General features: G+C 44.2%; 1 protein-coding gene across 1 annotated transcript in view; it reads left to right on the plus strand.

Moving 5' to 3' along the window:
* The first annotated feature begins 2,440 nt into the window (after positions 1 to 2,440).
* Positions 2,441 to 12,545, plus strand: part of LOC121919497 (ALK tyrosine kinase receptor-like) — a 428,390-nt gene continuing 418,285 nt past the window's right edge. The window contains exon 1 of the mRNA XM_042446148.1: positions 2,441 to 3,566. Coding sequence (XP_042302082.1) covers positions 2,918 to 3,566 — 649 coding nt within the window. The 5' untranslated portion in view covers positions 2,441 to 2,917. The remainder of the gene's footprint in view (positions 3,567 to 12,545) is intronic.

Here is a 12,545-nt window from a genome sequence, read left to right on the forward strand (position 1 = left end):
CCATGGACATTACAAAAGGCATGCTTACATGATTGCCCTTGATTGCTCATTTGAGACCAAGTTGGTTCGGTTAGAAGGGATATTGAAGAGGGCACAGAGACCTGCTGAGAGGGAACAAAGAAGTATCAGATTCTAAGGACAGCGTAGGCATTACTACTTCCTTGAAGCTTGTTCAACTGACATGCTACCAATTTCTTTCTTTCAATTAGTCCCAAAGAGACAGTTAAGAGGTGATATGATAGCCCTGTTTAAGTATTTGAAGGGGTGTCACATTGAGGATGGAACAAGCTTGTTTTTTGCTGCTCCAGAAACTAGAACATGGAACAATGGATGCAAGCTCCTGGAAAAGAGATTCCAGCTCAACCTTAGGAGGAACTTCCTGACAGAAAGGGCTGTTGGACAGTGGAACACACTCCCTTGAAGAATGGTGGAGTCTCCTCCTTTGGAGGTTTTAAAAACAGAGGCTGGATGGCCATCTGTTGGGGATGCTTTGATTGTGAGTTTCGGCATGGCAAGATTGGACTAGATGGCTCTTGTGGTCTCTTCCAACTCTATGATTCATTAAGAGGCAATAAAAACAATCCCAGACCCAGATCTGCAACAGTCAGGCCCATTTCAAACCCTTGCCAGAAGGTCTCTGTAGGAACACTTCTGCTTTCTGAAACATTTCATCGCAATCCTAATGCCCAGAAGCCCTCGCAGCCTTGCTTTATCCCTCCACCTTTGCGGTGTCAGAGTTTTTTCTCCTTCCCCTCCCACACTCTCTTTTTGATGGTGACTGATACTTCCTTACAGGCAATAACCGAGATGGTGAATTAAAGGCTTCCTAGGTACCCATCTTGGACTATTTCACCCACAGTTGTGTTTTCTCTTTCTTGCTCTTTAAAAAAGATAACTCCTTTTGCTCGATCTGCTTCATCTTGCAATGCATTAGTAGGGAAAGTGCATGACTGCAAATCCACCTTAGAGGGTGCCCTCATTTGCCCCAAAGATGATATGGAAAGAGAAACAGAGACAGAGAGATTAGTAAAGCTGCATCCACACAGCAGAAATATTCTGGTTTGACACCACTGTCACTGCCACGACTCCATGCTATGGAATTCTGGTTATTGTAGTTTATTGGGGGGGCAAACTACTATTCCCAGAATTCCATAGATACAATTCCCATAATTCCATTGTTTTGCTTTGCTCTGGTGCCCCATCAAACTACAATTCCCAGTATTCCATAGCAACAACTCCTAGGATTCCATAGCTTTGCTTTGCTCTAGTGCCCCAACAAACTACTATTCCTAGAATTCCATAGATACAATTCCCAGAATTCCATAGCTTTACTTTGCTTTGGTGCCCTAACAAACTCCAACTCCCAGAATTGCATAGCAAAGAGCCAGACAAAGAGTCAAAGCGGTGCCAAACCGGGTTATTTCTCCAGTCTGGAGGCAGCCCCGCCGGTGGCTTTTCTGAATGGTCTCCCTTCTCCAGCGAGAGCCTCCCAGCGCCAAGGGCTCATTTGCATAATGAGTCCTTGTGAGGCGCCCATTGGCTGGCGGGAGCCGCGCTCGCGCGTGATGTCAGCGCTGCCCGGGCAAAGCCTGGCTTGTGGCGGGTAGTTGGAGCCCGTCAGAAAGCTCCGCCGCTACGAAGACGAAGAAGAGGAGGAGGAGGAGGAGGAGAGCGGAGCCAAGGAGAGCAGCGCCAGCAGCAGCAGAAGGAGCGGAAGGGCAGCAGCAGCTGTAGTATTAGCAGCAGCAGCCGCCTCTACTGCTGTTACTTCTCCTCCTCCTCCTCCTCGGCTTCCTTTTTCCCTCCACTTGGAAAGGAGGAGGGCGACTTAACTGGCAGGGAATAAAACTCCTCACTCGGCAAAGGCTGGGGGATTCGCCCCCTGTAAGGCGAGACTCCTGAAGGAATTGGAAGGGAGGACGCCCTTCCCGCCAAAAAGGAAGGGAGGGAAAAGGGGGGGGGGTCCCCCTCCTAATTTCGAGGCAAGAGGGAGAGAGGAAGAAAGGCTCCAAGGGAGCTCCTCCCGAAGGGAGAAAGGACTCCCGAAGAAGAGCCTGGAGAGAAGGGAAGCTCTAGCTGGGAATTCGGGTCGGAGGAATCCGTCGTGTGAACAAGGGAAGGAGAAAGAGAGAGAGAGAGGAAGGGAAAGAGAGAAAGGCTCCAGGAGAATTCCTCCCGGAAGAGAACAAGGACTTCCGAAGAAGAGCCTGAAGGGAAGGGAATGGCTCTCCCTGCCAAGCTCTAGCGGCAAACCCGGGTTGGAGGAAGACGCCGTGTGAACGAGGGAAGGAGGGAGCTGAGAGAGAGAGAGAGAGGCTCCCAGAGAGCTGCTCCAGACTAGAGAAAGGACTCCCGAAGAAGAAAGAGCGTGGAGGGAAGGGAAGCTCCAGCGGGAAAGCCGGGTCGGGGGCCAGCCGTCGTGTGAACGGGGGAAGGAGAGAGACTGACAGAGAGGGGAAAAGGCACTCTTCCTGAAGAGAGCAAGGGCTTCGGGAGAAGAGCTCTCCCTGCCAAGCTCTAGCGGGAAAGCCGGGTCTGGGGCGGGCGTCCCTTCCCCTCTTCGGAGGCAGCGAGGCGGACTTTGCAAAGCGGCTGGAGGAGGACGCCTCTTTCCCTGCGTGGCCTCCAGGAATCTCCCTCCACGAGTGGAAGAGGCGGTCTGTTTCCCAGGAGGAGGAGGAGGCTATCTTGGGACGGGGCTTCCGAGGGGAACTGGCCGCCAATAGGGTCTCCAGAGCCAGAGATCCAGAGGGGAAACCCACGCTCCTCCTCCTCCTCCTCCTCCTCGGTGGCTGGCACCCAGGACCTTCCTTGAGAGGCTGGCGATGCGGTCGGAAGGAGAGGAGCCAAAGTCGGGCTGAGAAAGGAAAGCGAAAGGACTGAGTCCGGAGATCCCCCGAAAGCCAGCCAGCCCCAGATGAGGATGAGGGCGGCGTGGGCTCTTCCCGCCGGCCTCCTCCTGGCCTTCTTGCTCCTGGCTGCTTCGGGGGCTGGGGCCGGCCTCCAGGGCTCCCGCACCGCCGCCGCCTCCGCCCCCAGCTTCTCCCGGCTGCAGCGCAAGAGCCTGGCCCTGGATTTCATCGTGCCTTCCCTCTTCCGCACCTACTTGCGGGAGCTGCTGCTGGAGCCCTCGGCGGCTCCCTTCAAGGCGCGGTGCCGGCTGGTGCTGGACTGCCCTCCGCTTCTTCTTGCCGCCGGCCCTTGGCTGCCCAGGAGCCCCAGCGCCGCGGAGCCGTCGGGGAAAGGAGGAGGCGGAGGAGGAGGGGCGGCCCGGGCGCCGTCCAAGGTGCTGAAAGGCCCCGCCGCCCGCAAGCTCCGCCGCGCCAAGCAGCTGGTCCTGGAAGTGGGCGAAGGCAAGCTCCGGCAGGGCTGCCAAGGGGAGCCAGGGGCCCAGCTGGAGTTCGGCCTCTCCGAGGAGTTCAGCTGGTGGCTCCGCTCCGGAGAAGGGCGCCTCAGGATCCGGCTCATGCCCGAGAGGAAGGCCTCCTTCCAAGGCAGGGAAGGGCGCCTCTCCGCCGCCATCAGGGCCTCCCAGCCCCGCCTCGCCTTCCAAGTGGCCGCCCCGGGTGAGTAGCAGCTCCGGCAAAGCGGAGGGGCCAGCAAGGAAGCTCAGGCCCCCAACTGCTTCCTTTCCGTTAGTTTCAAAGAGACTACAAGGTCTCTCTACCTTATTATTATTATTATTATTATTATTATTATTATTATTATTATATCCAAATGCATCTGAGGAAGTAGACTGAAGTATAGGAAAGCTCGTGCTACCAGCTTCTTTCTTTCAGTTATGGAGAGAGCTCTTGTAGCACCTTTGAGTCCGAGAAAAGAAAGAAGTTGGCGGCAGGAGCTTTCCTAGGCTTCAGTCTACTTCCCCAGATGCATTTGGATATAATAATATTAATGTAGAGAGATCTTGTAGCCCCTTTGAGAGCGACTAAAGAAAGAAGTTGGCAGCATGAGCTTTCATACACTTAAGTCTACTTCCTCAGATGCATTTGGTGGACAGGAAGCCAGGGACTGACTTATATATGCCATTGATATGTGAGAATGTCAATTCAAATTCAAAATCCTTTATGTATGCACCTGAGGAAGTAGACTTTAGACTATGAAAGCTCATGTTGCCAACTTCTTTATTTCAGTATGTAGAGAGATCTTGTAGCTCCTTTGAGAGCGACTAAAGAAAGAAGTTGGCAGCATGAGCTTTCCTAGACTTCAGTCTACTTCCTGGAGGCACTTCCTGAAATATACCTCCTCCAAATGCATCTAAGGAAGTCAATATCTTTCAGTTAGTCTCAAAGGGGCCACATACTGTTTCCTTGTTCAGAGAAGATCAGTGGGTTGCCTGCTTGGAAATAAAATGAAATAAAAGCAGAGTCTGGTCTGGGAGAAAGTTTGTGAAACTTACCAAGAGGAAGAATTCAGAGATATAGCTGTGTTAGTCTGTAGAATCAGTATGCAGAGAGATCCCCCCTGGAAGAATTTTTAAAATACTCTGTAAAGTCACACAAAAGCTTAGAAGGAGGCCCTGTAGAAAAGTGTGTGTGTCTTGGAACAGAATTGAAAGAGTCAACTGAAATCGACTTGCCTCTTCTAGTGGTGTTTGTCAAAATTTCCACTTCTCCTCCAATCCTTTTCCCTTGAGGTGCCCATCGCAAAATAATATACTGCAGGCTTACCGGCAAGAGGCTGTCCAGGACCTTTGGGCCTGTTGTAGTAGCAGAAGGTCGAGCAAAGGATGATTTGATCAAGGAAATTGCCTTTTCCTCTAGAAAATAATAAAAGGCAAGCTCATTATAGCTGCAAGGAAGAAATCCAGCGGACCTGGATGAGCATCCTATACTATGGAGTAGCTAAGCTGTGGGCTGCTCTGGTTGCAGAGCTTGGTTAATTTTATCTATGGAAATGCAAATATGAGTCTGTTGCCTTTCTAGAACAGGGTAAGAAGTGTGTGGCCTTCCAGATGTTGTTCAACTGCTACTCCCATGATCTCTCCCCACTGACTGTGCTGAATAGGAAAGCTATGACTTGCAGTCCCATAACATCTGGAGGGCTGAATTGTTAGATGGCTGACTAAAAGTTCAGTCCTATCTTTGCCTTCCCAGGAAGAAGTCCCACTGAGTTCATTGGGATTTTTTCCAATAAATATATGTGTGATAAAAAGAAATGTCACATTTAAAGGAATACTGAATAGAACAGTAAGGTTTGAGTCTGTTGTTTCTGTAAAACTAGACATGAAGAAAGTTTTATTGGAACAACCATGGTTGTAAAAAATTGTTTGTGCTTTTGAGTTACCCCTTTAGAAACAACTTCATAAAGCTGTTGATTTGTAAACATGGCATGTTCTTAGCTGGGATCCAGAAGCTCCCTCTCTGAGGTCCCATGTAAATTTACAACTTCTAAATCTGTCAACCTATTAATGACTAACCAGTTACCACTTTTACTTTTAATATCACATTTTCTTCCATTAAGTTAACTGTTGAGTAACCATTTTTCAGAGTTTTGGTGCAGGTGCATTTAACATATGCCTGAATCAAGAGATTTCCATTGACTGTATCAGCATGTTTTCAAAAAGGTCCCAAAAGAAATAGTGTAATTGAGAGACTGCCAACAAATAGCAGGTGCTGTAGGATATATTTCAGAGGAAGGAAGTATTCTTTGCCTTAGAAAACCCTATGAAATTCATTGGGTTGCCATAAATCAACAGGTGACTTGAAGACACACACACAATTAAAACTCCATGTTGTAAATGTATGATACCTTAATTGTATGAAACAGTTAATAATTTGTCCTTATAGTTTACTCTGCTCAGATGCAGATGTTACAATTTGGACAGCAACTCACATATAGAAAGATAAAGTGGGATACAGCCAGCTCCTTAATGTTCCTAATAGGAAGCATTAAAATTTACATTCATGTTGTCTTATTAATGTAAAGCTAAAATGCAGAAACATACAAGTGTTGAGGTTTAATGAGGCAGAGTATCAGATTCCAGCCCTTAGTCTACTGGTTCCATGGTAGTTCTGGCTTCCTTTTGGCTTTTTTAGAGTAAACGTTTCACAGAAAGTACTGCACGGTATGTTATACATATACAAACTGGATAGCATACTGAAAATCTCAAAATGTATTGCATAGAATCAGCCTGCATAGAAAAAATGGATACTGTCTGAAAAGAGAGAAACGTGTATAGACAGGGAAATTCTTTAGCATCATGCTTTTCAGTGCATTTTTTCTATCCTAAGGGCTCTGCTTCCATATTTTAAGGCAGCTATGGCCAACTGGCAGCCTGAAAGCTGTATCTGGCCTATGCCCTGATTCTTCCAGGCTTGTCTTATTTCTTATGCCAGGATGGAAGTAATGTGAAAGGCTGTCATATGGGACTTTTGCTCTGGAGCTTGAAGTGCCCTTCTGTTTTATTCTGGGAAGCACATCTCTCAAAATCTTTTACCTAAGGGAGGGAATGGGAACCTTCCATGGATGAGTGGTGCTCTGGGCAACAATGACTGCTGAAGATTAGTCCTTGACCAGGAAATGTCTGTCCTTCCTCAATGAAGCTGCTCGCTTAAGGCTGTTCTAAGTCATTAACTCAATGGTCAGCTACATGGATGGGGTCCCAATGCCACTTGTACAAGTGCAGACAACTTCAACAGGTCAGAGAGAGTCTCTTTTCTGCTCTCAAAACTATCCAGGGTCTGCACAGGATATCAAAAATGCCCCCCCCCCAAAAAAAAACCCAGAGAAAATGGTAATGGCTCAAAGTTCAACTGGGTTTTGAAAAAAATAGCTACTTTTAAAATTTTAAACAGCACAGAGGAGCCCTGCACTCTATTTAAAAAGCTAATTGCTACTCCTAGATGCTTCTAGGATATGCAGTGCACCTTTTTGCCAGAAAAAAAGGATAGTCCAGAGAAGCCTGATGGCTCTGAGAGCTGCAAAAACAGCCTTGGTGGGCCATTTACAGCCCACTCCTGGTTTAGTATGATTACTATAAGTGATCACTGCATCTCCTGTGTCTTTGTTCTATCCCTCCACCATGTGAACTTCCTAATTAAGATGTTATTCTTTCTTTCCAGCACAGATATCATCTCAACTGGATCTGTTGTTGTTGTTGTAAATTTTAAATAATTTCTAGTTAACATCATATCTTTTCTAATATGCCATAAGGGCATAGGCTGGTGGTTATTAAGCAGTACCCTGATCAATAAAACATCAGTAACCCCATACATAATGGCCTGAAGAGTGGCTATAAATAAATCTTTCAAGATATATAGGTCCTCCAATCGATTTGAAAATGAAATCTGAAGTATCCAGCTTCTGTTTTATATTTTAATCCATGGGCCTAAAAGTTTTGAATTTCTGGAATTTCTTCAGTGGCTACAATATAGATTGAAAGCTGTCTAACAAAAGAAGGGCATGTATCCCATATTAAGGTTTTTAAAACCCTAACAAGAGGTGTCCAGCTAAAAAGAACACTTGTAGCTTTGCTCTCTTCCAGAATCAAGAATGTGATTTGTGGGGAAGTGGAGTTCTTTTTACTACTTGAATTGGTTGTGAATAAGATTCTGTCTATGTGTCACCTACTCCCATTAAATGAATGATTTAATGACTCAAGTTTGCTTAAATGTGTGTGTGTTTGCATGTGTGATATGTATATTTTAAGATCTTTTGGCTGTTAATTCAGAACTACTGCCTTAATGGTAAGATCTGCTATGTTGTTAAGCATATCCATCCACTCAGTTTTTAAGGCACGTCTAATCAATGTTTTGTTGATAATGCCATTCATAGGCAGCATCTCATCTTCACAAGCACTTTCAACTTTGTTAATATCAGCCAAGCTGCTGCAGAAATGCCAGAGTTGAGATCATCCCCCAAAGACAACTAAGCAGTTGTTCCAGTGCTCATGTTAATTGCAAACATGTTGCAGACAATGCAGCCCTAAAGTCAACAATGCAAAGCCTTTACACTCTATTTGATAAACAGTAGGTTTTTCCTCATTCCATTTCTAGTGGGTAGTTCACAACTGGCACAAGTGGAGATACATAATTAATTTGTCATTTTTTGTGTTGTTGGCTTGCAAAGTTGTTCTTCATGTCAACTACCATTAAAATATTGATGGTTTGGGAAATGCAGCTGAACTCTGCCTTGTTTTCAAATAAGCAAGAAGTTCCAGTAAATGTCCTAATCATCTTAATTGTCACACACACATACGCACATTGAAAAATGTTTAGCTGAAGTTCACCATTTCCTTATTTAACAAATTCTTCTTCTTATAAAGAATGACCCTTAGTTTCACAGACTGTATTTAAGCAGACAGAAAAAGACATAAGAAAAGTAATCTAAAAGGATGGGTGCAGATGCTTTGAGGATCTTTCTTTAGAAAGTGGCAATAAAAACACTTAGATGAAATGCCTACTCAGTGGGAGGCAAGGGGAGTCTAGTGTGCCATTCCTAACCTTTGATACTGCAACTTTTTTGAAAGATCTTCAAAGCTTGCCATAAAATTCACAATTTGAGAAAGGCAAGAGCTAAATCCAGTTGTTAGTTCCAACTAGAGTAGACTCACTGAACTAATGGAAAATATAAATGTTGATATATTAAGTTTCTGATGATTCTGTGGGGCTAATAGCGGGATTTTGACCCATAAGTTTTATTGTGGTAAATGCTGCAATTTTTGAAGTGTGATGAAATACCTCAGGCTGAAACATCTGCTTCAATAAAGTTTCAGTTTCTACATTTACTTGTGACAATGTCATTTTTGCATCGTGGAGAAGCAAACCAGTTCCATATTATTAACCACACAAATAATCTTGTGTGAACCTCATGTTCCATACATCCATCTGCTCACATTAATGCCAAGTTCACACAATCTCCCCTCCACTCAGGTACCTTTTTTTTTTAGAGGGAAGACTCATACCTTTGTGTGTGGTAGGTCATTTGTACGAATAGCATGTTCCACTCACATGAGAAAGAGATGCAATCTGTGTGATGATGGCAAAGCAATGATCTGCTCTGCTTTGCAGGGACAAAATGGAACAGCAAGAAAGATTTTCCTTTGCAAAGAAAACTCCAGTGAAAGTATGAGTAGGGTCATGCACTTCAGCTACAAGGAAATCTCCTGGGAAGTAGTTTTCATTTGCTACTTTAAGCAATTGTGTGTTGGGATATTTCAGTAATGGATGGATAAGAAGAATTTAATTTCATGTGGTTATGAATTGGTTACCTACATATTATTAGCTACCTATCCAAAGGAGCGTATCTGAGGCTGTATATAAAAACACACACAGACAGTGTCGCATAGTCTGGTGATGATTCCGAAAGTCATGACGCCTTGATGCATGAGCGAGATTGATAGGTTGAACAGAGTTTCTAATAGCAATGTATAACATACCCATTTGAGATGTGAGGATGCATTTATACCTAATCTATAGCATACATGTGGACCAATAATAATTTAGCCTGGGGGGTTATGTCTGAAGCTGTTCAGGTGGCATCAGCTTGTAATTGCATTCTTGTTAGAGTTATTGCCAGCTCACGCTTTAAAAGCCTCTGGAATGTTGCTCTGAAGGACTCTATCAGTCTAGCTTCTGATTTTCATTTGTACTCCTTACAAACCAAAGCTGCTTCAAGTTTTAAGTAGCCTAAACTCTGACCATTTACAATTGAAAATAAGAGAATAAAGGAGACACATATGTCAGTGTCAAAAAGGCATGTACGGGGGGGGGGGGTTTGCTTAAATTGAGGTAGGAATCATATAGCCCTCCAGATGTTGTTGGACTGCAACCCTGAACATTCCTCACTTAAACTTGTTAATGCTCCTGGAAGTTACAGTTCAACACTATCTGGAGGACCACATAAATCCAATTGACCTAAATCCAATTATTAGTTCTTGTAAGAGAAGACTCATCTAATCAGAGAAGAATTGGTAAGTAAGCACCTATGTAAGTTCCACTAATTTTATGGATCTTTGGGAATAACAAACAAATTTAGACCACTGGTATAGCGCAAGCTGTGAACTGAAGTATAGAATGGTTTTTGGAACTGTACATGAACTCTACTGCATTTTGGTGGGCTTTTGATTCAGGAAAAAAAGCCTGCAAGGTAAGATTTACTGTGCATTGGAGATGTCTAGAATCCATGGCTCAGCATGCTTGGGCCCAGTTTCAACTGGTGCACCAGCTACAGATTTGCCTGGACAGTGATAGGTTAACTACAGTAGTCCATGTAACTGCCCACTTAAGCTTCTGCAATATGTTGTGTGTGGGCCTGCCCTTGAAGATGACTCAGAAACTGCAACTAGTGCAAAATGTAACAGCTAAACCTCTGACCAGAATACCATACAAAACCCACATAACGCTGGTTTTAAAGGTATTGCACTGATTGCCAGTATACTTCTGGACTGAATTCAGGGTACTTGTAGTGACATTTAAAGCCTTAAATGGCTTGGAATCTCAACACTTGAATGAGTGCCTCTCCATATACTGTATATGTGGAGTGCCCTCCTCTGTGACTTTCTAGGTATAGGTGATATTGTGGAATTTGACTGTTGGTTTCAATTGATTTATATTGCAACAGGGATGGTGATTGTGTAAGTAGCTATTGCAGAGTTGCAGTTCCCACCACCATTCACCATAGGCTATGCTGATTAGGATTGATGGGAACAGTAGTTCAATATCATTGAGAGAGTGACAACTTGTGTTAGGGGAAGCTGTTTAAGAATCTCCAGTGGTGTCCCCATGCTGGGTATCACCCAGTGCAGGGTGGGGTCTGTTGGGTGGGTGGTGGTGGCCAAAAGGGCATGCTGTCCCACCAGGCTTCAGCTTGATGTACACCCTTCCTGCTTCTCCAGTCCCAGGCTTTCTCCCTGGGAAGAATCCTGGGACTGGATCAGTTCGCAAGGACACACATGCACCCCTCTTGCCCCAAAGGGGGAGAAAGGCCCAACCAGTTATCATTCCTCTTCCTAGTGTCACCCAGTGTGGTCCTCACCCCCCACACTTCTTCAGTTATGTGACTGAGAATCTCTATTTAATTGCTTTGAAAACTGTATAGCCGATGAACGTTATACTCGGTATTACTTTTCCATGGTACAACACACATGATAATCACTATAGAGAAACTGCCAAAATGATTTTACATTACAAGTGGAAGCATTTGTGCCATGGAATGGAGAATTACTAGAATTACTTAGGACATGAATCTCTCCCATCATGTGGTGAATCTCCATGCCCTGATATGCATTTCTGGTACTCACCAGATTGATTATAGAGACCCATGTGGTAAACTGCTCTACTGGCCGGGACAGATATTACATTCCATGAGTTGTTTTTGATTACATCCTTGTAGTAAATGTTAAATGTATTATGGAAGTACATTGCTGTGACTGCTTAATTTTCTTTTGTGTGGTTGCAAGCCTACTTGTTTTAATAGTAATGTTAATTAGTGAAAATGGCATTAAAGGAGGAGAGTGTAAAAAGTCACATTTATCTAGGACTTTTATCACACTGGTGGGAAAAGAGGAATTTTAACAGGGTAAAAGTATTTTTGGCCTGCACTTATTGCACAATGTCATGTTCATTCTGCTTCTGCCTTACATCCTATTTGTTACTGTAGTGCACCTTTTAAACGGACAGGCAAAACCCATCAATAGGCTTTCAGTCTTGCTGCTGTTACATTACTGCCTTCATGCATTAGGTCTCATCAGCTGCAGTTCTGCTTTTCAGGCAGTCATGTGGTGTGAGTAAGAGTGATTTTGTTCCTCTCCCACTCTCCCTTCACAGTGAACATGGTTGCCAACACCTTCCCAAAGCTGGCTGCTCTGTGTACATTCACAGAGCAGCTGGCTTTGGGAGGCGGTTGACAACCAGGATCACTCATTCTCCCCTTCCTCCTGGATTTGGCAGTGTGGAAAAGAGATCCCACAACTGTGTATCAGTAAAGTGCTATTGTAGGGGAAAGTGTGACAAGAAATTATGCAAACCAAGTATGCTTCCATTTTTAAACTAGTGTAATTGTGGCAGGAAAGCAGGCTGTAGTGCTAAAGTTTCTAGTTTCTTTTCCTGAGTCTGTTGGTACATATTAGAGAAGTTTTCAGTAAATCTTTTTTTATTTCATGAAATTGTGATATTAAATTTAAGATCTCTCCCTCCAGAAAAAGCAATGGAACAGTAATGAAAAGCAAATGTAATGTAGCAAGTAACACTCCCTGAACATATCTGTATACACTATAACAAGGGATGGGGATGAACCTTTTTTCTTTTAAACTTCCAAGTTCTTAGGCTCCATGTAGTGTCTAGAAGTAGCTCACTAGGGCTGTGTGACAGTCTGTTAGGAAGTAAATTTAGCCTAGCTTTAGCACATTTTGATGGTCTGCTAACAACTCCCATAATATAATCCCACCAAAAATGTGTACACAAACTCACAGGCACTTACAGTGTATATATATAAAAAACTATCAATTTCAGTCTTTTTATACCCATATATCTGGCATAGCTTTTCTCAGGAATCTTAGAAACTACAGTTTTATAAGAACAATTGGAATTCTTCAGTTATATCAG

Source organism: Sceloporus undulatus, chromosome 1 (assembly GCF_019175285.1).
Source record: "Sceloporus undulatus isolate JIND9_A2432 ecotype Alabama chromosome 1, SceUnd_v1.1, whole genome shotgun sequence".
Lineage (NCBI taxonomy): Eukaryota > Metazoa > Chordata > Lepidosauria > Squamata > Phrynosomatidae > Sceloporus > Sceloporus undulatus.